The 24,745-nt window shown below is 37.9% G+C and overlaps 1 protein-coding gene across 1 annotated transcript in view; it reads left to right on the top strand.

The window, feature by feature from the left end:
* Window positions 1-393: 393 nt before the first annotated feature.
* Window positions 394-24,745, top strand: part of LOC122422362 (microsomal triglyceride transfer protein) — a 54,374-nt gene continuing 30,022 nt past the window's right edge. Inside the window, exons 1-7 of the mRNA XM_043438851.1 lie at window positions 394-553; window positions 6,455-6,642; window positions 8,004-8,147; window positions 17,182-17,289; window positions 19,634-19,750; window positions 20,039-20,178; window positions 22,290-22,440. Of these exons, the coding sequence (XP_043294786.1) occupies window positions 493-553; window positions 6,455-6,642; window positions 8,004-8,147; window positions 17,182-17,289; window positions 19,634-19,750; window positions 20,039-20,178; window positions 22,290-22,440 (909 nt within the window). The 5' untranslated portion in view covers window positions 394-492. The remainder of the gene's footprint in view (window positions 554-6,454; window positions 6,643-8,003; window positions 8,148-17,181; window positions 17,290-19,633; window positions 19,751-20,038; window positions 20,179-22,289; window positions 22,441-24,745) is intronic.

The raw sequence follows: 24,745 nt of genomic DNA on the forward strand, positions 1-24,745 counted from the left end.
TCAGATGACCATACAAGAGAATAAAATTCCATCAAGTTTACCTGAGTTTGCAAATCCTCACCACCTTCCCACATGGAGTGGTAAATGTGAAGACAGGCATTTAATGTTATAGGAATGTGGATGATTATGTGCCGAGCAGAAAAGTATCATCCCCAGTTTTCCTTGATTGCCCCTCTGTACTTCTGAATTTACAGGATGGTAACTGGTTTAGTTTAGCTCTCAAAAGTGAAAACTTTCTTGATTTTTCTTATTGAGTAAAAAGGTAAAAGAGTGAGAGATTGAAAACTATAGCCCACCTAAGTTTAATTATTAATAGTGAGCCCTTCTGTGAACTTAGGTCCTGATTTTGGAGTTTGGAATCTGACCTTTCTCCCAAAGATAAACATTGTTGCAGGTTCTGAGAAGGGTCACTCCCTTGCTGCCACTGAAAGAGTCCACTTCTCAGTGACTTCTAGCTGGGAGCTGCATGCATTAGAGGGTAGCTTAATCAACATGATTCTTCTGGCTGTGCTTTTTCTCTGCTTCATTTCCTCATATTCAGCTTCTGTTAAAGGTAAGTTTGTGTTGCCTTCTGATAAACTTTAATTTTAATTGTTGAGGGGGAAAAAGTGTGTGTGTATGTGTAATGAAAGAATTCTTAACTAAGTGTTCTTCAAACCCATGTAACTTTAGAATGCTGGTGAAGGCATGACTGGGTTGGAATGAAAACTAAATTCAAATTCTTACATACATTAAGAAAACAGAGGTTCCTTTTAGTTTCAATCCTTCAGACTAGCATGCTTCTTGCTTCATTCTCATTCATGGTTTATTTTTAAAAGGGAGAAAAAAGATGCCAGCTATTGTTACCTGCTGCTGCTGGTCACTCAATGAATGCAGCTCCTTCATTTGAATTGTAAAAGTAGATTAAAAAAAAAACAGTTCTTAAATTTTCTTCTAGTTGCCTAGCAATGTGACATCAAAAAGAATTAGACTCAATGAAAAAGGCATTTGACTCAAAGGATTATGAATGAAATGGTAAAGCCTGTTTAATTCTATCACCATTCAAAAAAGATAAGATTATCATAGTTGGTGGATTATAGAAAATAAAACTACATTACATAGATTTAAGAGATAACATTTATCTTTGGAAAAATAGTGTTGCTCATTAGTTTCTATTTTAAGATAATATCGATTTAAAAACATACGAATTTGGAACTTTCAGAGCAAACAAACTTTTGCGTAATGATTTCAAAAAGCTGTATGAAATATATTAATATATAATCTTGTTTTAAATCAGCTAATTTATGCATGCCTTGAATTTCTACATATTGCACCTGTAAAATGATCGCTTTTTAGAATCTCTTAAGAGAACTTGCCGTCAAAATCAGTTGACCTATTATAAAACTTAGCTTGATAGGGTCCAATTTTAATAACTGTGTACTCTAAGCAATTGATATAAAACAATTCACTTGCAAGCTTCTAAACTCCTCTTTGGATAACTGTGACTTTTTTTAATAAGGTAAAGTTTGTCTCAAAATTTTTTGCATGGAAAATTTCCACATGAGGAAAAGAGACAATTTTTGCTATTGGAACAATAAATGGGGTGGGGGGGACTAAATTATTTCACCTAAGCAAATCACACTTCAGATTCTTGAACTAAAGATTATACATATATTTATATACATATATATGTGTGTATATATATATGTGTGTGTGTGTATATATATATGTATATATATATGTGTGTATATATATATATATTACCATTTTCTAAAATGTTTGGTAAAGATACAGTCCTTACTTGGATGAAAGAAAATTTTAATGAGAAAAAATAAAGTTTTGTAAATTATATCTGACAGAGAATTGTGAAACAGTTTGCATTTTATGTCAAATACTGCTAAATATTCATAATATGACCGATTTATACACCATGAGATCAAACCTAATACCATGATTATTTTGAGAAAAATAATTGAGATAGTGTGGGTTTCTCTTTTTTCCCCTTTCCTACATAGAATATTGGATAACTTGATGTTTTCAAATAAATGCATTTGTAAAGATTTAAATACACATATATACACACAGAGAAATGACATACAGGGAATACGACTGAGAACATAATAGATAGCTACAGTTTGTTGTAAGTTCAGTGACAAATCCAGAATTTTAGAAACTGAAGCTTATACAATTTAGGTTCCATATTTGAGAAAAAAAAATCTACATTTTCACAAAAAAAAATCCTACTTTTGCAAATATTACTGAAAAAAGGTATGGTATGTATGCATAACACTAGGGTCCCCTTCTAAGATCTTGGAAAAGGCCTGGGCAAGTGAGGGCTTCAATGCTTAAGTGTTATTCGTGTTGTGATATAAGCTTCTTGTGCCAAATATCATGAATAAAAAATATAGGATTTGACAATTTTCTCTTACATGGATGGGATAACTTCTTATATTATGGTGCTTTGTTTACTCTGTTGTGTCCGATTCTTTGCAGCCCCATAGACTGTAGCCCACCAGGCACCTCTGACCATGGGATTTCCCAGGCAAGGATACTGGAGTGGGGTGCCATTACCTTTTCCAGGGTATCTTCCCGACCTAGGAATTGAACTCTAGTCTCTTGGGTCTCTTTCACTGGCAGGTGGATTTTTTACCACTAGCACCACCTGGGAAGCCGTGTATCATGGTTTAATCATAGATTCCTTGTCCTTTGACATGATTGACATTTAATAAGCAAACTAGTTGTGAAGAGTTTACTTTAAAATCAGGCCATTATAAATTTGGGATGTTATGCATCACTTCAAAACTCGTCTCAAAGTTAATTATCAATGCAATTATTTAGCAAATCTCCAGATCTGGGTGGATATTGAGAGCAGATTAGATTGTAAATTGAATGAAGAAGGAGTTAGTATAGAGAAGAGACATGCTGACTCAATGTTGGGGAGATTTGTGTTTCCTTTGCTTTTTCTAAATTATATTTTGTAATGGTGGGTCTATTCTCTGCCTTTTTTGGGTTTTCTTCATAATGCTTTTCCTTTTGATAATCCACCCATACATACACTTTCTACTTAATCTTGTTACCTCTAAACCTGAACTGTTCCTTCACACCAGTCTTTCTTTCATTTCCTGGCTTGACTATACTTTTCAGTCCATTCACAACAACATCTTCCATATTTTCCCCTCCCTTATCCTTCATCCTACTCTTTTCCTTCCGGCCTTCTGAGTTTCTATTGGATTCCTAAGTTCCTTTATCTTTCATCCTTATCATCATTGCAGGTCTCTTCAAGCCTCACCTTTACTAGCTTATTTCTATTTTGTCTTTTTGCTTAAGTCAATTAACTATTACACTGATCTGAGTTTAATAAAAGAATATTTTAAGATTTTTTTTAAAAGTTCAAGATTAAAAGTTTTTTTCCTTTTGTGGTAGTAAAAAAATTCCCTCAGAGGAACACATTGAAAAGGTACAGACTCCTTTGGGGGCTAAAATTGATTTGCTCATTTAATCTGCCATCAATTCCTGTTGCCCTGCTGCATACTCTACAGAGCAACACCCGAAGACAGAAATTTAGTCAAGATATATAAATGGCACATGCCACCACTTGCCAGTATTGCTGAATCTCTGAGTAACATAAATAGAGAAATACTTATCAAAGAGGAAAGGACAGCAGGGACAACACTTCAGCACCATCCACTTATTTAAAGGATGTATCTTCAAATCCTTTTTAGGATGTATCTCCTATTGAAATAGGTAGGAAAAGTTGTAGAAGAAAGCCATTCTTTCCTCTATCAATTCCAAGTCATCGTCAGAAACTGAAATATATTGTCCCTTTTCACATTCTTTTGACCAGTGAAGTAAAAACAAACAGACAAACAAACAAAAGAAACCCCAGCATGATAGTTTGGAAGGCTTTGGCATTAAAGAGAAACTTTTCATAATTATTTTATTTTATTATTTTTTTTCATAATTATTTTAAACAGAAGCCACCTTCAGGTTGTCCACAAAACTTGAATTTTAGTATATTCCAACATCAAATTCAGCATTGTATCTGCTACGTTGAATTAAATGTGGAGTCAGCTTTTCTCAACTGCCCTATACTGCTTACCTATCAGAATTGCTGTGAGGGTTAGATAAGGCAACAAGTATTTCCTTTTTGCCCTTTGTGGAATTTGATAGGTGTCATAAAAAGGAAGGCCTCTTTGACCAAAATATCTTTCCGGTCAGAAAGCTGGTGTCTGAACCTGCAGCAGTATCCCCAGTTTGGGGAGGCTAGAGTGAGTCACAGACTTTGTCTCCTTCAAGGTTTTTCCTGCCTTTGTCTGCCTTCCTTATGTCATACCTGAGGTTCTGCCTGACTTGGTGCTTGGACACAGCCTGTTTTCATGTACACATTTGGGTACCCACTCTATTACTTCCTTCTGGCTTTTCTGTTAAAAAATTTCCTGTTAAAATCCTCATCCCCTTTCACTGAAGTTTTGTCAGATCATGTAACTTCACCACCCAAAACTTTTCAATAGTTTTTCATCTCACTCAGTCAAATTCTAACTCTATGCAAAGACCTTCCCCCCTCACCCACCATCTCCCAGCCACTCATGGGTGCCTATTTGACCTCATCTTTTTCAGCTTTGTCTTTTACCCAATCCCAGAGTCTTTGGCCTCTCTGTTGTTCCTCCATTACCCCTCCGGGAACTCTCCTCAGGGTCTTTGAACTTGCTCTCCCTTCTGTGGAGGAATGGAGGCGGGTGTGGTGGTGAGAAATGAGAGGAAGGAGGGGTGGGGAGTGCCCTCTCCTCAGATATCCAAGTGACTAGCCTAAAGTCCTTGCCCAGAATATTACCTTCTCAATAAAGATTTTTCCCCTCAGCATCCCCATTTCCTTTCCTATTTCATTTTTCCTATTAGCACTTCTAATATTCTCTATAATTTGCTTATATACTTGATTTTTTTATTGCCCACCCCCTCTCATTTAAATGTAAACGCCACAGAGGTAGACATGTTGTCTGCTTGTTAACTGGTATAGCCCCAGAACCTAGACAAGTGCTGACTACCCAGTAGTTGCTCAGTACATCCTTGTTGAATGAATGAATGAATTCCTAGCTCAGTCCCCAGGAATGGAAGAGGTCAACCTAAAGGTTTATATGTGTATAGTGCAGGTAAGAACATGGTCTCTGGATCCAGACAGGTTGTTAGAGGCTTCACCGCTAATTTCCTGAGTGATCTTGGGTAAATTATATAATCTCTGTGTCTCTTGATTTCCTCAACTATAAAATCAGGCTAATAATAGTACCTACTCCATTAGATTTTTGTGAGGATTAAATAAGTTAATATGTAGGAAAAACTTAGAAGAGACAGTAAGGAGGTTTTCTTAATTTTTGACTTTTCAAGTAATTTTACTTCCTTTCTCAGCTGCCTCACATCTTGCCTAGTCATCTCAGCCTCCTTTTCTGTCCCTCCCCCATATGCATATTTCCTGCAGGGGAAAAAGAGACATGGTTGCCTGTTATAGTTAACTAGCCAATTCTGCCCTGTTAGCCCTGAGGAAAAATGCATACTGAAATCTTTTTTTACTCTCTCCTGAGAGCTATGACTAGAAGATATTTCAAAAGACTTTGTGTGACTTCAGTTCATCTTTGGGAAAGACTGGACGCTACTCTTTTATGTTTTCTTTGGGTTAAGATATACCGACTGGAAAGTGTATGAACTCCTCCATATATCTTTTTTTTTTTTTTTGGTTATGATGCTGACTTGTATACTATTTGACATTAAACATTAAATTGTCCCTTCCAAATTAAAACCTGTGCTGGATTTTATGTAGGAAAACATCATTTTATTCAGGAACAGCTAATTTAAATTTACATATGTGTTGCCTTGAAATGTACTTTCATACTGGAAGTTTGCTAATTTAATTAATAGGATAAATTACCTTGAAGGGATATTGTTTAAATGTTCAAAATATCTATTGTAAGGGACCACCATCTAACTGCTAAAATTTCTTTGGCTTTGACCTGTTGTATTTTAAATACGTTAATTGCAAATTACCAAGCAATCTCTGGCTGAACTTCTACTTAAAATCAAATTTTATTATTTGATTTAAAGAAAGCTGGGCAGAGAGAGGGGAAGAAATAATATACATATAAGTTAAAGCAATACAATGATATTTATTTTAAAATATTCTATAGTTCAACCAAGGCAATATTTAGATAATTGGATTATTATTTAAGGATACAAACTAAGTTTTCTGAAATGGAAGCTTATTTCTTTGTTAATTGTTGTTTTTGTTGTTGTTCAACCAATAATTTCAGCAGATGAAGAAGTAGAACCATGTTTCACTTAGCAAAGATTTACTCCCGTTAACAAATATAAGCTCCCACTGGGTACTAATGTACTGGAGAAGGAATGCATTGATGGCAAGATAGCATAGTCCCTGGCCTGCTGGGTGCCTTACAACTAAGACTTGACTTGTATCACTGTCTTTTTACAGGTCACACAACTGGTCTCTCATTAAATAATGACCGACTATACAAACTCACATACTCCACTGAAGTTTTTCTCGATCGGGGCAAAGGAAACCTCCAAGACAGTGTGGGCTACCGAATTTCATCCAATGTGGATGTCGTCTTACTGTGGAGGAGTCCTGATGGTGATGATAACCAACTGATCCAAATTACGGTGGGTATTTTCTACCAGAGAGATGCAAAGATTAGATGTTAGCAAAGTCTTTGAGAAGTGTACCATTCAATAGCTCTTGTTTGTGCTGTTGGTCATATGTTCATTGAATGTTATCCATCACTTAAATAAGTAGATTTACAGTTTTGAAGTTTTTGCTAATCAAAAATTATCTGATCTTTCCAAATTAATGAAGCAGGCAAATGAAGGTGTCTACTGGTAACTAAAGTATTATGTTCAGTTCTAGATGTCATATTTTGTTGTTGTTCAGTAGCTTAGTTGTGTCCAACTGTGATCCCATGGACTGCAGCATGCCAGGCTATTAATATGTCTTAATAGGTACAATAAACCAGAATCCATTTGAAATGTTCTGCATGTAAGGAGTGTAGAATCCATGTCATATGAAAAGCAATTGAGACCACTCTAAGTAAAGAAGGAGATAAATTGTGACCTTCTAGCTTTCCTGAGTTCCTTGATCTGACAGGGAGAATCACCAATGAGGGAGTAACCTATTCTGCATTCTTCCTGAGGACAGAACCAGGTGCTTCCCTGAATGGCAGTGATTGATCAGTTATGATGCTTTAGATTTATGTGTTGGCAAAGGTCAAATTAGATGGCCTTTGGGGCCTCTTCCAACTTTAATATATGATTCCACATTTGCTTTTCAAGGATCTAAAAGCAATAGATTTCTTTAGTAAAGTCAGTTCCCCTACATGTCAGTGTGAAACAGGTACCAGGACCAAGATTTTCCTCATTGTAACTGGTAAGTAGCTGGTAATATACTTTATCATGAGGTATCATTGCAATATGTTTATCAAGTGATCTTTACTTCTTTGGTTGTCTCTAATAGCTGTGTGTGTTTTCCAAGTTGGATCAAAACTTTATCATCCACCTCCCCATTTCTCAGTAGAACAGTATTCTGCAGAAAACATTCTGTACCTCTTTGTTCAGTGATCAGATTGTTAATCCTTAATTTTGTATGTATAGATGAGGCACAATGGGGCAGGATACCTTTCAAACAAATGGTACAGAAAGTGAAGAGAGCAGGCAGACAGCAGCAGTTCAAAACAACATTAAACAAGAGTGAAAACGACATTAAAGAGCCATATTCCAGCCACAGTCACTATAAACCTGAAGTCACAGATTCCTTTAATGTCAGTATTTTTGCCTAATTAAAAAAATCTAATTTTTTAATACCTTCTCCTTTCTTTTAAAGATGATGGCTAGGTACCGTGAATCATGTATTGAATGACAGAAGAAATTATGGCCAACCCTGTTTATTGCTTTACCATTTTATTTTCTAGGAAACTCTGATGGAAACAGGTATAGGAAGTTTTCTAATAGGTTTCTTTCCGTGATTCCAGATGAAAGATGTAAATGTTGAAAATGTGAATCAACGGAGAGGAGAGAAGAGCATTTTCAAAGGAAAAAAGTCATCTCAAATCATAAGAAAGGAAAACTTGGAAGCAATGCAAAGACCTGTGCTCCTTCATCTAATTCATGGAAAGGTAAAAGAGATTTTTGGAGTTCCATGTCTTTTTTTCCCCCAACTTCATATTTTTCTTCCTTAGGTAGATATTAATATTATTTTAGGTGATCATGGTGTCACTACTTTTGTGAAAAATGGAGTTTTTTTTAAAGAACGAATAAATAGAAGTCACAAATTAAATGTTTCAGAAGTAAATCAAGGCATTGGATTCACTTATATTACCTAGCCATTTATGTTCCCTATTTTTATGAAAAATCTTTATAGTAGAACCAAATATTTGTTTATTGATGACAGGCAGTATTAAAAGGTACATTCCTTATTAAATTTGAAAGGATTAAAAAGCTACTGTAACACAATAGGTCGTCATAGATGAATGGATAAATTCAGGAAAGTAGACAAATTATAAGAATGAAATGATCTAAATTAGGTAAGTGATATAAATTTTTCATAAGAGTATCAATAACTGGCTCAAGTAAACTGAAGCTTTTGAAGGGACATGGCATTTCTAAGATAGAGTTTATTTAAAAAAAATTTAGAGATTATTTTAAAGTTATGACTTAAGCATTTTATATACTAAAGTAATGAATGAGCACTGTGTGTTGGAAATTTGCTCTGAAAATTCTGTAAATGTGATTACTTACAATTTGAGTCTCATCTCTTAAAATGGTCTTAGTATGTTTGGAATTGAAACACAATTGTGATCTGTGAATTTTAAGGCATTAAATATATGGGTTTATGAAGAGTATAGATGTTATATTGACATGTAAAAACATACTATATTAGTAAAGATGAAAACTTACTCTCAGGAATTAATGTAGAAAAACAGAAAGGGATCATTAAAACTTCAAATCTCTAAAATTTCTCTTGATCAAAAATTTCCAGATTTAAACTAAAAATGAAAACAAATACTTTAAAATATAAATTTAAGACATGTAATATGTTGCTATTCCTGATGCTTATTTTTAGTAAAGTACTAAAAAGGGATTCTCAAGAAGGATTATTGTATCATCACTCTCTTACAACCAAATATGAATCACCATTTCAGGAATGCTTCTCTCTCTTCTCCACTTGTGAAAATATTAATACTTACTATGCTTCAAGCTTTGCTTACAGGCTTTTTTTTTTTTTTTTGTAAAGTTCACACCCTTTTAACCAGCTGGAAATAACTACCCCTCTTTAGAACCTTCTTAGCACATTATAGCTCACTCATAGCCCTTATCACTTTCCTTTTGATCATTTATGTTCATTGCTAGATGATGGGTTTTGGTGAAGAAAATTGTTCTTCCTCTTTATATTCTAGCCCTTCTACTCTTCCTGTGCAAAGCAGTTAGAACCAAGTCTTGCACTGACTGATTCAGTGTTCTGGAAGCCTTTCCCAAACGTCATGCTCCTCTGAGCCTACCCAGGTATTGCTAGTGGTAAAGAACCTGCCTGTCAATGCAGGAGACATGAGAGATGTGTGTTCGATCCCTGTGTTGGGAAGATCCCCTGGAGGACAGCATGGCAACCCACTCCAGTATTCTTGCCTGGGTAATTTCATGGACAGAGGAGCCTGACAGGCTACATACAGTCCATGGGGTCACAAAAGAGTCAGATACAATTTAGCTAAAACATACTTAACGCTTAATACCTGCACCGTCTGAAGGTATTACATGAATTCTCTCTTTTATCTCCATAACAGCCCTGGGAAGCAGGTGCTGCTTTTTCATCCTCTTGTAATAGATGAGGAAATCAAAGTTAAGAGAAGGAAAGAAACTTGCCTAGGGTCACACAATTAGCAAGTGGTGGAGCTGGGATTTAAAAGAGAGGGTCTGTGTGGAAACTTCTATGTTTTTACTGTCTTTTCTAGCTGGAAAGTATTTGGGGGGGAAAACCATGTCTCTGGTTGCTTTGTAGTCTTCTTGTCATTCTTCACTGTATCTATTAACTCAGTTGATTTTCATATGGCCCAAAATTGGAAGCAACAGGAAATACTGTTATTTTTTTCTTTGGCATTCCATTGTGGAATGTTATGGCTTGAGCCATAACATATGAATTCCATTTATATTCTAAGTGTGAAATGTTAGTCACTCAGTTGTGTCCAATTCTCTGTGACCCCATGGACTGTAGCCCATCGGGCTCCTCTGTCAATGGAATTCTCCAGGCAAGAATCCTGGAGTGGGTAGCCATTCCCTTCTCAAGGGGTTCTTCTCAAGCCAGGGATCAAACCCAAGTCTCCCACTTTGCATGTGATTCTTTACCATCTCAGCCACCAGGGAAGCCCGAACCAGTCAGTACTAAAGGAAATCAACCTTTCCTTTCAATGAAAGGATGCTGAAGCTGAAGCTCCAATACTTTGGCTAAACCGCAGCCAATCATTTTATAGCCCTGTGGGTGCAGTTGAGTACAAAGTCTTCGGTTACACGTACAAAAGGACTCAGTGCCCTCCCTGTACAAAGGCTGGGACGGAGCTGCCACATCATTATTTCAGTGGCCCCAGCGTGTCGTTTCTGCAGGAGCTGTTTCTTGTGATGATTTACTGTAGTCACAAGTTAAAGTACGTTGTGGTATCTTTCATTTATATGATAAAGTACTTGTTGGAAAAAAAACATGACCCTGGAGATAAAGAAGCCACGTGGAATTTTAGCCACTTCACTGTCAGAAATATCATTATTTTAACTATCACATCATCTTACTATGGGAGAAATTATGAAAGGAAAGTCTGTACTGCTGATTGGCAGTTTTCTCAGGGAGTATTTTCTATCCCAGACTCAATTTAAGTTTTACTCCCTGAAATTTCTGTGATCTCAAGGTTTCTCACCAGCATGTATTTTTGTCTTCTCAGAGTCCAAACTTACATTATAAAAGATATCCCATGAAAATACATAGATGCATGTTTATTGCACATATGTTTTTTTTCATCTCCCCCTACTTAAATGTTTGGGTATGACTAATTTATTTACAAATTAAGTTGGAAACATGATAGTTTTCTACTTAAGACTGACATGCAAAAGATGCCTCATTACCACATGGATTCTTTTTTGGCCTGAAATGCTAATCCAATTAACTGGAATATTACCAGATTTCTATTTCTGGTTTTCACTCAGTATTGATTGAATTAATCATGTGGCTGCTGAGTCTGCCCTTTAATTTTGTTGTCCCTAGGCATTGATTTTGGAGAAGGCAATGGCACCCAGCTCTAGGACTCTTGCCTGGAAAATCCCATGGACAGAGGAGCCTGGTAGGCTGCAGTCCTTGAGGTTGCTCGCTAAGAGTCAGACACGACTGAGTGACTTCACTTTCACTTTCACTTTCAAGCATTGGAGAAGGAAATGGCAACCCACTCCAGTGTTCTTGCCTGGAGAATCCCAGGGATGGGGAAGCCTGGTGGGATGCCGTCTATGGGGTCGCACAGAGTCGGACACGACTGAAGTGACTTAGCAGCAGCAGGCATTGATTTGCTCTCTGAATCTGGCAGCGTGGCTCCTGTACCCACACCCAACCTCCGAAAGAAAAGTGACGCCTTGAAAGCCTCCTAATTCTTTGTGTATTTCTTCACTTGTCTGTTTTACAAGGTACCATTTCCTAGCTATGCTCTTTCTTAGGTACATATGATGAGACACACACAGCTTCAGCTAAGTAGACCAAAGAAAGAGACTAATCTCTGTTTGCTGTGATCCTTTTTGTTTAGTTTTGCTCTTTGGCCAGTTGATGAAATTTTGCTTTCTCTTTTCCGTAATGAATGTGTAAATTGAAGGAATGTATAGAAGCATTTTTTTCTTTAAAAAATATGAATAATCCCTACTGATTTCTAGGGGAAATTTGCCCTCAAAATTTGGCCCGAAGAAGCACTGCATCTCCTTCGTCACAACCCACCCTTATCCCCCTGAGTTGAGTTTCCTTGGGTTAACGGCTTACTTTGTGACAAGGCTATGCTGCTCTTTGGAAGCTTCAGGGACTGTGCATTTAGATAAGTGTCCTGTGCTCTTGGATATTCAGAGCTCATTTCAGAACTGAATGAAGTAATCAGATTTATGGCCTGAACATAATAAAACTTACTCAGTTCCTGTTGTGAAATAATGAATTTAAGATTGTGTCAGCCACGTGGATTAAACTTCAAAGTTCTGACTTTGTTATTTTCTTAATTACCAAAAGTCCACTTTATTCTAACAGTTTTGACGTTTAGCTAGTATGGACACAAATGCTGTCTTCTCTCTGGGTCTCAGTGGTCTACAACTAAAGGGAGGGAATTTAGGCCCCAAAGGTCAGCAGGCATACAAAAGGAAAAAGAGACTTCTCCACTTTTCCAGTTCTATGGAGACAATAAAAACTAGTAGGAGGAATGAAAAGAATTTTCTGTCTCAGAGTTTGTGTTGTTCAGCCTGCCAGGAAAAAAAGTCTGTCACACCATTTTCCTAGGGATATAGCAGTCAAAATCAGAAGAAGGAGTAAGAGGAGAGTATTTTACCTTATATATGAAGATTAAATCTGCCAACTGGGTTTCTGAAATTTTAGGTAAAACTTTATAAGCAATTCAGGCATATTTTATAGCTTGGAAGCAAAGTGAGGGTACTAATCTGATGGTGGTACAAGTATTTTTCCTACTTAATGGATCCTCTCACTTTCTGAGGTATTTAAGGCTCAGGCCAAAAATGTCCCAGACCATAAGCGTATTGCTACCAGTGAGCCCTTCTGACTGTGTATGGTCTCAAGAAATCCAGTTAGGTTCCTTTAATTGTCCTGATATTTAGAGATTAAGTTCTCCCAAATATTTGCAAGGAAAGTTACACTCTAATTCCTCAAAGGTAAGAAGACCTAGTTTACAAAATAGAACATCAGAAACTCAACCTTGGTTCTGAGAAATTGTCAGTGATTTGTTTGAGAATATGATACCATGGATTTCCAGACGTTGAGGTCACTGTTCCAGTTCCCTTTTAACCTGGACAAACACAATCCCAACATTTATAGGTTCATCCAATGTAATGACTAAAATTGATTGCTGGATAGAGTACCCGATAAATCTGTCCCTAGGCAGAATATATGTAGAAAATAAAAATAGAAAATTTGAGGCACTTGTTTGAATTATCAGGCAAAGTATTTTCATCTAAGGTATGAGGGAGTTTTCATGTACACTAAATTGTTCAGATTGGTATTAATTGAATTTATTGCATAATGACTGAGGTTTCAGTTTTACTTGAGAAGTCATGGTTGGTTTTAATGAGAAATAGGAAGGCATTCAGGATATTTCTGGTAGACATGCATCTATAATTAGCATAAACCTTGGGAATTTTTATAGGGAAGCTATATCTATCCTCTCCATTTCTAAATCATGTGATGTCTTTGAAGTCAATACAGGGTAAAAAATGACAGCCTGCTTTCCAGAAAATTCTTTGTATTTTTATCCTTGTTTCTTAAACACGAGCTAAATAGTCAAAATGGTATAAGACATAGTTATCGTCTCTGTGCCTATAATTGTCAAGGATGAAATAAAGCTAAGATAAGCCATTTACTGTTGCAGCCAAATCACAGTCCCCTTCTTCATTCTAGCCTTTTTCCTGCTTTCTGAAGAGAAACTCAAAGCAGTCCCTGTGGCAGGCCGTGCACTGTTAGCACCCTAAACCTCAATTCTTCCAACCTTCTGTGTCTCCTCATACCCAAGGCCAACAGGAATGCTCTGGAGGGCTGAAGAACATCAGTCATGTGGAATTTTCTCCATGGGCATTTTGGCCACGTGTGGGCCCTTATCATAGCCCTTAGAGGCCGTGCATCTCAGGATTCTCAAGCATGGTGATTGCCATTCTCTACAAGAATCTATATCTGTGATGTTACTTTGAAACTTGATTCAGTTCAGTTCAGTCGCTCAGTTGTGTCCTACTCTTTGCGACCCCACGAACCGCAGTATGCCAGGCCTCCCTGTCCATCACCAACTCCCGGAGTCCACCCAAACCCATGTCCCTTGTGTTGGTGATGCCATCCAACCATCTCATCCTCTGTCATCCCCATCTCCTCCCACCTTCAATCTTTCCCAGCATCAGGGTCTTTTCAAATGAGTCAGCTGTCTGCATCAGGTGGCCAAAGTATTGGAGCTTCAGCTTCAAATTCAGTCCCTCCAATGAACACCCAGGACTGATTTCCTTTAGGATGGACTGGTTGGATCTCCTTGCAGTCCAAGGGACTCTCAGGAGTCTTCTCCAACACTGTAGTTTAAAGGCATCAATTTTTTGGCACTCAGCTTTCTTCACAGTCCAACTCTCACATCCATACATGACCACTGGAAAAACCATAGCCTTGACCAGATGGACCTTCATTGGCAAAGTAATGTCTCTGCTTTTTGATATGCTATCATGGTTGGTCATAACTTTCCTTCCAAGGAGTAAGCGTCTTTTAATTTCATGGCTGCAATTACCATCTGCAGTGATTTTGGAACCCCCCAAAATAAAGTCTGTCACTGTTTCCACAGTTTCCCCATCTATTTGCCATGAAGTGATGGGACCAGATGCCATGATCTTAGTTTTCTGAATGTTGAGTTTTAAGCCAACTTTTTCACTCTCCTCTTTCACTTTCATCAAGAGGCTCTTTACTTTAGTTCTTCTTCACTTTCTGCCATAAGGGTGGTGTCATCTACATATCTGAGGTTATTGATATTTCTCCTGGCAATCTTAATTCCAGCTTGCGCGTCATCCACCCCAGCGTTTCTCATGATGTACTCTGCATATAAGTTAAATAAGCAGGGCGACAATATACAGCCTTGAAGTTCTCCTTTTCCTATTTGGAACCAGTCTGTTGTTCCATGTCTAGTTCTAACTGTTGCTTCCTGACCTGTATACAGGTTTCTCAAGAGACAGGTCAGGTGGTCTGGTATTCCCATCTCCTTCAGAATTTTCCACAGTTTATTGTGATCCACACAGTCAAAGGCTTTGGCATAGTCAATAAGCAGAAATAGATGTTTTTCTGGAACTCTGTTGCTTTTCTAATGATCCAGCAGATGTTGGCATTTTGATCTCTGGTTCCTCTGCCTTTTCTAAAACCAGCTTGATCACAGTTCACATATTGCTGAAGCCTGGCGTGGAAAATTTTGAGCATTACTTAACTAGCATGTGAGATGAGTGCAATTGTGGGCATTACCTTTCTTTGGGATTGGAATGAAAACTGACCTTTTCCAGTCCTGTGGCCACTGCTGAGTTTTCCAAATTTGCTGACATATTGAGTGCAGCACTTTCACAGCATCATCTTTTAGAATTTGAAATAGCTCAACTGAAATTCCATTGCCTCCACTAGCTTTGTTCATAGTGATGCTTCCTAAGGCCCACTTGACTTCACATTCCAGGATGTCCAGCTCTAGGTGAGTGGGAGTGATCACGCCTTCGTGATTATCTGGGTTGTGAAGACCTTTTTTGTACAGTTCTTCTGTGTATTCTTGCCACCTCTTCTTAATATCTTCTGCTTCTGTTAGGTCCATACCATTTCTGTCCTTTATTGAGTCCATCTTTGCATGAAATGTTCCCTTGGCATCTCTAATTTTCTTGAAGAGATCTCTAGTCTTTCCCATTCTATTGTTTTCCTCTATTTCTTCACACTGATCACTGAGGATGGCTTTCTTATCTCTCCTTGCTATTCTTTGGAACTCTGCATTCAAGTGGGTATATCTTTCCTGTTCTCCTTTGCTTTTTGCTTTTCTTCTTTCCATAGCTATTTGTAAGGCCTCCTCAGACAGCCATTTTGCTTTTTTGCATTTCTTTTTCTTGGGGATGGTCTTGATCCCTGTCTCCTGTACAATGTCACGAACCTCCATCCATAGTTCATCAGGCACTCTGTCTATCAGATCTAGTCCCTTAAATCTATTTCTCACTTCCACTGTATAGTCATAAGGGATTTGATTTAGGTCATACCTGAATGGTCTAGTGCTTTTCCCTATTTTCTTCAATTTAAGTCTGAATTTGGCAATAAGGAGTTCATGATCTGAGCCACAGTCAGCTCCTGGTCTTGTTTTTGCTGACTGTATAGAGCTTCTCCATCTTTGGCTACAAAGAATATAATCAATCTGATTTCAGTGTTGGCCATCTGGTGATGTCCATGTGTAGAGTCTTCTCTTATGTTGTTGGAAGGGAGTGTTTGCTATGACCAGTGCGTTCTCTTGGCAGAACTCTGTTAGCCTTTGTCCTGTTTCATTCAGTACTCCAAGGCCAAAATTGCCTGTTACTCCAGGTATTTCTTGACTTCCTAGTTTTTCATTCCAGTCCCCTATAATGAAAAGGACATCTTTTTTGCATATTAGTTCTAGTAGGTCTTGTAGGTCTTCATAGAACCATTCAACTTCAGCTTCTTCAGCATTACTGGTTGGGGCATAGACTTGGATTACTGTGATATTGAATGGTTTATACTTTTGACTATGATGAAGACTTGATTTTTGTCTTCGCTGCTGTGAGCAGGAATTCTCTAGTTTCAGGGGCTACTCTTCCTTGAGGTGCAGGTTCCTCACTGTGGTGGCTTCTCTTGTTGCAGAGCACGGGCTTTATGCACACAGGTTTCAATAGTTGTAGCATGTGAACTCAATATTTGTGGCACTCCAGCTTAGTTATTCTGCAGCATGTTGGATCTTCCTGGACCAGGAATCAAACCCATATCCCCTGCTTTGGCAGGCAGGTTCTTAACCATTGGGCCACCAGGGAAGTCCAAACATTGGTTAATTTTTGTTTCAAGCAGAATTACAGGTAGGGAATATGTTGACAACATGCTTGAAGAGAATGTTCCTGATTTCTCTTTCTTGGGCAATCCTTGTTTTCACAGAAACCCTATCCTGTATCAGTGCTCTTTTTCCTTTCCTATGTTATTCCCATCATACCCAAAGCCTTCATTATCAGCCTCCATAAATGTCATATTTTGGTGGTCTAGCTTTTTGAAATGTAAATAAATGGCTTCTTTTCACAAAAAAAGAAGTCCCAGCTTTGAACTAACAGATCTCTTTCTCCCAGGATTGATAGGGGTGAGAATCTAACCTTTCCTGATATTTATTTAACCAAGTCTCGTAAATGATCCATTTCTGCTCTATTTATGTTTGTTCTTTTTTCACCTAGATCAAAGAGTTCTACTCGTATCAAAATGAACCAGCAGCCATAGAAAATCTCAAGAGAGGCCTGGCTAGCCTATTTCAGATGCAGTTAAGCTCTGGAACTACCAATGAGGTACTTAGTAATATTATTAAGCATCTAGAATCTTACATATAGTTACTAAAATTGTTTATATGGGTTTCTATTTGGAGAGATTCAGTAAAAAAAAAAAATACTCCTATGGTAATGATTAGAAAAGGTGAGTTGGGTAGTTGTCTCATTTACATATGAAACAAATTGTCATTTACCCCAATTTGTATTTGAATACAGGGGAAAGGAAATTAGAATCAGTTATACTAAGGAGACCTATAGAATGACTGAATGATCAGTTCAGTTCAGTTCAGTCGCTCAGTCATGCCTGACTCTTTATGACTCCATGGACCGCAGCACACCAGGCTTCCCTGTCCATCACCAACTCCTGTAGCTTACTCAAACTCATGTCCATTGAGTCGGTAATGCCATCCAACCATCTCATCCTCTGTCGTCCCCTTCTCCTCCTGCCTTCAATCTTTCCCAGCATCAGGGTCTTTTCAAATGAGTCAGTCCTTCGCATCAGATGGCCAAAGTATTGCAGTTTCAGCATCAGCATCAGTCCTTCCAATGAATATTCAGGACTGATTTCCTTAAGGATAGACTGGTTGGATCTCCTTGCAGTCCAAGGGACTCTCAAGAGTCTTCTCCAACACCACAGTTCAAAAACATCAATTCTTCAGCACTCAGTTTTCTTTAGAGTCCAACTCACATCCATACATGACTACTAGAAAAAAACCTTAGCTTTGAGTAGACAGACCTTTGTTGGCAAAGTAATGTCTCTGCTTTTTAATATATGTCTAGATTTTAATATATGTCATAACTTTTCTTCCAAGGAGCAAGTGTCTTTTAATTTCATGGCTGAATGATAGAGACCCAAAAAACCTTGGAGAACATTCCACTGACCTCACTGTGCATCCCTATGCCATGGGGAGGTTATAAAAATAAAGATTCCCTGGATTCACTGCAGAGATTCTGGTTCAGTAGATTAGCATCTGTATTTTAATAGTCTTCTCAGCTAATGTAGGTGTGGTCAGTTTGATCTATATGAACCCTTCCATTTAATAGATGAAAACAAAGGTTAAACAACAGAAGTTTAGTGGCTCCCCAAGTATTATAACTAAAGCAGAGCTGAGTCCAAGTTTTCTTGTCTGAATTCAGCCAGTTCATGAGCTGGTAAGAAAATCTGATGGCAAGGCTGGGCCAAGAGAATGCTGGTTAGCTTGCTGGAAAGACTGAGGGTAGCAAGACTGGCTTGTAGAGGCCAAAGGGACGCCTCAGAGAAGCTATACAGAGTCAGTATTGAGATGTATTTGCTTACATTCAAATTATTGATGTGCCTTGTGGTGAGCTGAATTAATGCTGCAGGTTTTAAAGGACTTAGCTCATCAAAGCCTGTGTGTGTTTTCACGTACACACACACACACACAGAGCCTACACATCGTATTAAAAGTCAACTCCCCTCACCCCATAATTACCCATTTGAGAGATTTTGATTATGACTACGTCATTTTTTGGGGTTCCAAAATCACTGCAGATGGTGACTGCAGCCATGAAATTAAAAGATGCTTGCTCCTTGGAAGAAAAGTTATGACCAACCTAGACAGCATACTAAAAAGCAGAGATATTGCTTTGCCAACAAGGTCTGTCTAGTCAAAGCCATGATTTTTCCGGTATTCATGTATGGATGTAAGAGTTGGGCTATAAAGAAAGCTGAGAGTCAAAGAATTGATGCTTTTGAACTGTGGTGTTGGAGAAGACGCTTGAGAGTCCCTTGGACTGCAAGGAGATCCAACCAGTCTATCCTTAAGGAAATCAGTCCTGAATACTCATTGGAAGGACTGATGCTGATGCTGAAACTGCAATACTTTGGCCACCTGATGCGAAGAGCTGACTCATTTGAAAAGACCCTGTTACTGGGAAATATTGAAAGCGGGAGGAGAAGGGGACGACAGAGGATGAGATGGTTGTATGGCATCACCAACTCAATGGGCATGAGTCTGAGTAAGCTACAAAAGTTGGTGATGGACAGGGAAGCCTGGCATGCTGCAGTCCATGGGGTTGCAAAGAGTCTAACATGACTGAGTGACTGAACTGAACTGAACTGAACTGAGGCCATTTGTCCAATTCCTATTAGACATTAGAGAGAAGTAGGAAATCATTTATTATTCCTGGGGCAATAAGAATTTGCTCATAAGACTCAAAGAGAATGGAAAGGAATCCACATGCTTCAGGAAACACTAAATTCTTCTGTTTTCCTATCTTGTCAGAGAAAGGAGTCCTGCGTGATGTATTAGAACCCCAATTTTTTAAGTTACTTGCCACTGGAATTCAAATGGTTCATGTGAGAATCCCATCTGAAACATTGTATTTTGGCTTTTCTTTTTAGGTAGACATCTCTGGAGATTGTAAAGTGACCTACCAGGCTCAGCAAGACAAAGTGACCAAAATTAAGGCTTTGGATTCATGCAAAATAGAGAGGGCTGGATTTACAACCCCACATCAGGTATGCTGGCTATCACTTTCTGAAGCAACCAAGTTCTTTTTGTAGAGACGATTCAAAAATAATAGGTGAATAAAGTAGCAATATAATTTGGGAACACTTGCAATTTTTAGTTTAGGGTATAGTATTATATAAAATCAAATGAATGGATTTATTTTAATGTATTATAGGTTTGTGTGTTGAACAAATATGAAAGGGGCGTTCTTGTGAAGATGAGAAGATAATTTGCTATTTGGCTTGATTCAAAGATAGAAAGCTGATTGCTTGTTACAACCACATTTATTTGTTTAGGTCTTGGGTGTCACTTCGAAAGCCACATCTGTCACTACCTATAAGATAGAAGACAGCTTTGTTGTAGCTGTGCTCTCAGAAGAGATACATGCCTTGAGGCTGAATTTTCTACAATCAATAGCAGGCAAAATAGTATCAAGGTAAGATAATGCTTAAATTTTCCTTACTCTTCTTTAGTATATTATTAAAATTAAAAAATATGTATGCACATATATACATGCACATGAATTAATATATTTATTGCTTCCTCATTTTGACTGTGAGCTCCTTTAGAACAATAATTGTGTCTTATTCATCTTTATTTTTCATATTATCTATAATAGTATGTGGCATGAAATAAATACTTAATGTTTTAAAATAGGACTTCATTAAAAACAAATTGTCTATTGAATAGAATTTAAATTTTAAAAAGGCAAACACCTTGATTTATTCTTATTTATTTTCTGATTTCTCTATCAAATGCTTTTAATGTTAAGATAAAAAAGTGGCATTTGTGTGTTCTCTCCTCAAGATTATTTTTTTTGTCATTGTGATATTGTCACACATTGTGTTATTGTCATTGTGTTATTTGTCATTGTGTGTTATTAAACACAAAAATGTTCCATAGTAAAGTGATATGACAGAATTTTTGCTGTGATTTATAGTACTTACATATTCAAGACTGTTATTTCAATTTGAGAAAATTTCTCTGGTCAGAACAGTTCTCACAGGCTATAGGACTAGAATTTCAAATCTAAGAGTATGTCTTATTTTCAGATTTTAATTTAGAGTAAAATCCTAGCATTAAATGTAAATTATATCTTCTGCTATTATTTCTCAAATATTTCTTCTGAAGTAACTCTAATGTCAGAGGTAAATGGTTGCAAAATCTTGGTAGAAATGCCTCAAACCATAAATGCTTGAAATTTTATTGAAGTCTCCTCTGGATTAGAACCTTGCGTTCTACTTTGTACTACATCCATCTTGATTTCATATAAAATTAATATTTTAAATTTAGGTTTATCAGGATTCCATTGTTCTATAACACACCACTCCAAACTTAGTAGTATGAAAAGCAGCAATCACTTTATTATTTTCTCTCACAATCATGACACTTGATCCTGCTAGGCACGCTTTGCTTGCTGTGTACTGTGCAGTTGCAGAGGTGGTTCACAGGCTGCTCCCTCACCTATCTAGTGTCTGGGCTGCAGATTCACACTACTTGGGCTCCTCATGCATCTCTCTTTATCTCCATGTGGCCTCTCAACATGGTAGCTTCAGTAGCCAGACTTCTTACATGGTAGCTCAAGTCTCCCAAGGTATGTGCTGCTGGTGTGCCAGATGAAAGCTGAATTCCCTTTTGTGACTTGTTGTTGTTCAGTCACCCAGTCATGTCCGACTCTTTGCGACCCCATAGACTGCAGCCCGCCAGGCCTCTCTGCCCCTCACCATCTCCCGAAGTTTGCCCAAGTTCATTTCCATTGCATCAGTGATGCCATCCAGCCATCTCAACCTCTGACACCCTCTTCTCCTTCTGCCCTCAATCTTTCATAGCATCAGGGACTTTACTGATGAGTCAGCTGTTCACATCAGATGACCAAAATACTGGAGTTTCAGCTTAAGCATCTATCTTTCCAATGAGTATTCAGGCTTGATTTCCGTTAAGATTGACTGTTTGATCTTGCAATCCAAGGAACTCTCAGGAGTCTTCTCCAGCATGAAAGGACTTAGCCTTACAAGCCATGTATTGAAACTTCTACTGTGCTCTACAAGTCCTGGCAGTCACAGAGTCCTGCCCAGGCTTAAGGAGAGGGATGTAGACTCCACCTTTTGAAGGGAGAGAGGCAAGCTACTGAAAGAGCATATCAGACTCTTGAGGCCATGTTTGGAAAACAAGATTTCCTAATTGTTTTAGTAAGTGACATGTGGTTGTCCCAAAGATATTATTTTTCAGAGAGCTGGGCTAAAGCCCAAAGAGGTGATGTCATATATCTTACTCAGCATCCAGGCAAATTTTCTTTCCTGTAATCTCTTGTCATAATATTTTGAAATCCCAGGCTTAAACTTTCAAACCTTTGAATAAAATTGTTGCTCCAGAAAATTTTCATAATGATCTAGAGGTTTCTGTTACTGCTGGAGATCTCTCAGTTTGAAAGACATGGCCTTACAGAATTTGAATACATTAGTTTCTTGTTTGCCAAAAGAGTGACAATTAATAGCTTGTTCACTCAAAAGAAGGCCGCTGATGTATTTCTCTTCCTTGGTTATGCAGGCAGAAACTGGAGCTGAAAACCACGGAAGCAGGTCTGAGACTGAAGCCGGGAAAGCAGGTTGCAGCCATCATTAAAGCAGTCGATTCGAAGTACACGGCCATTCCCATTGTGGGCCAGGTCTTCCAGAGCAAGTGCAAAGGATGCCCTTCTGTGAGTGTGAGCCACAGCATTGTGTGGCCCAATCATGGAATAATCACGGCCTACCATTCTGTTTTCCTTTTGTCTCCAGTGGAAGCTTCAGTTAATTTATAAGGAAAGTTTACAAAGAACTTCCAGCCACCTCTGAGTTATAATGGCAGCAGCCTAATAATATGCTATAATAATTAACAAATGACTACCACACCCACTTCTTTCAAATAAAAAATATCATGACTTGAAGGCAGCTTCCTCAAAGCAGACCTCAGAATGCAGTGGGGATAAGGGCCTGATGAAGTTAGGGGAAGCATACAGCCTTGAGAGCATGGACAGTGGCCTGAATCCTGAAAGTTCTGCCTCACGGGAGTAATATATCCAGACTTCCCAGGTGGCTCAGTGGGTAAAGAATCCACCTGCAATACAGAAGATGCAAGAGATATGAGCTGGATCACTGGGTCGGGAAGATTCCCTGGACGAAGACATGGCAACCCACTTTAGTATTCATGCCTGGGAAATCCGATGGACAGAGAAGGCTGGTGGACAAAAGTCCATGGGGTTGCAAAGAGTAGGACCCAACTGAAATAGCTGAGCACACACACAGTAAAATGTCCACAGGTGAAATGTTTTACTGAGCTCGGTGTTCTGAGAGCTGCTAGGAGGACTAGAAATGGATACCAAGCTCTTCACTAAATCAGGAACACTTACTTACCACACCCCAACCTCCCCTACTGTTACAGCCAGAAATGAGCACACCCCCAAGGCTAAGTGTGTGAGTGTGTGTGTGTGTGCATGTGTGAGTGTATCTGTATGTATTTGTGAGTGTGTAATATTTTTAATCTAATGAAGAATAATTTCTTTTGTTGAATAAATCAGTTGTGATGTATGGCCACAGATATGACTCTGGGTTCCAGCGTTTCCTAATACTTAACCCTTGGCTTCAGCCTCTGTTTGTAGCTACCAGAAGATGCCCTTCCCTTGACCATTATTAGTGTTCAGAAGAGTGGAATCATCAAGAGCTAATACCCAAATTTGCTTAAAGTGCAAGGCACTAATTCCTTATTAGTTTTTCAAATATATCAAAATTGAGTGAAGGGGAAAACAAAATGAGACAAAAATAATTGTTTTCAAACCTTGTTTCTTCTTCTTTTCCCCATAAATTATCTAATGTTCCAGTGTCATTTTCTAATGTCATATGAGATGGAAATTATTTAGAAAGGTGACTAATGAAACCAATGATCTTTTCTTATTCTGTTAATTTCTCTCCTCCTAGTTATCAAATATTATGAGCCATCTAAGATGTCTCAAAACTATTTCTTCATTATTATAGAAAAGGTTTATGTCTTTGGAATTTGCTTATTCAATGTCAGTGTAATGTCACCATTGCAACTCTTTAAAGAAAAAAATTCTGACTTAACACTGATATGATCTCTGCCCTCAGAAATGACCCAGTAAATCTTTAGCTAAGTACAACTGGAATATTGTTTTGGACTACCCTCTTAAGATTAGATAACCAAAATGGATTTGAAGAAGAGCAAAATATGTATCTGTTGTTATTGGAAGGAATGTATATTTTAAAAACTGGTAGCATGCAGATTATGCAGAGTTAAGAGAGAGGTCACTTACAGGATTTAACACATTTTTTACAACTAAGGGAGAAGTGATAAACTATGAAAAATAAGGTTTTGAACTTTTTCCTAAGCCAAAAGATGTTATTGATTAGAACTATTTACTATTTTTAAAACCACAGCAGCATAACAGTAGTGTATATGAGGGTTACCTTTATCTAAATGCCACTCTACTTAACACAGATGTATGAAATGAACAATTCAGACCTCAGCAAGGTGTTTTACTATTACTTGTATTTCATACAAACAGTAAAATAAAGAGAATAGGGAGATCAAATTATTATAAAAACTGGTTTTCATTAAGGTTTCAGTTCATAAGAAACATGACACAATTCTTCAGCAGTTCAGATGATTTTCCCCCTCCAAAATATCCTATTGTTGATGAAAATTCAGATAATTTCACTATGGTAGTCAAAGCCTGGCCTCAGATGTAATTCCCTTGTGTAACCATGGAATGACCTACATGCCCAGAATCTTGAGGTCATTTGAGCTAAGTACTAATCGACAAAAACTGTCCTCTTGAGGAGGACTTGTGCACTGGTCAGCAGGCCTCTGTATTTGAGAGTCACAGGAATGTGATGGGGGCAGGGGCAATCAGATATATTGAGGTAAGATACAAAGAGCTTCTTTTGCTTGTCAGATACAAGGAAAAATTTATTTCTGGAGAGAACATTCTTTGTAAACATGGATGTTCA

Source organism: Cervus canadensis, chromosome 19 (assembly GCF_019320065.1).
Source record: "Cervus canadensis isolate Bull #8, Minnesota chromosome 19, ASM1932006v1, whole genome shotgun sequence".
Taxonomy (NCBI): Eukaryota; Metazoa; Chordata; class Mammalia; order Artiodactyla; family Cervidae; genus Cervus; species Cervus canadensis.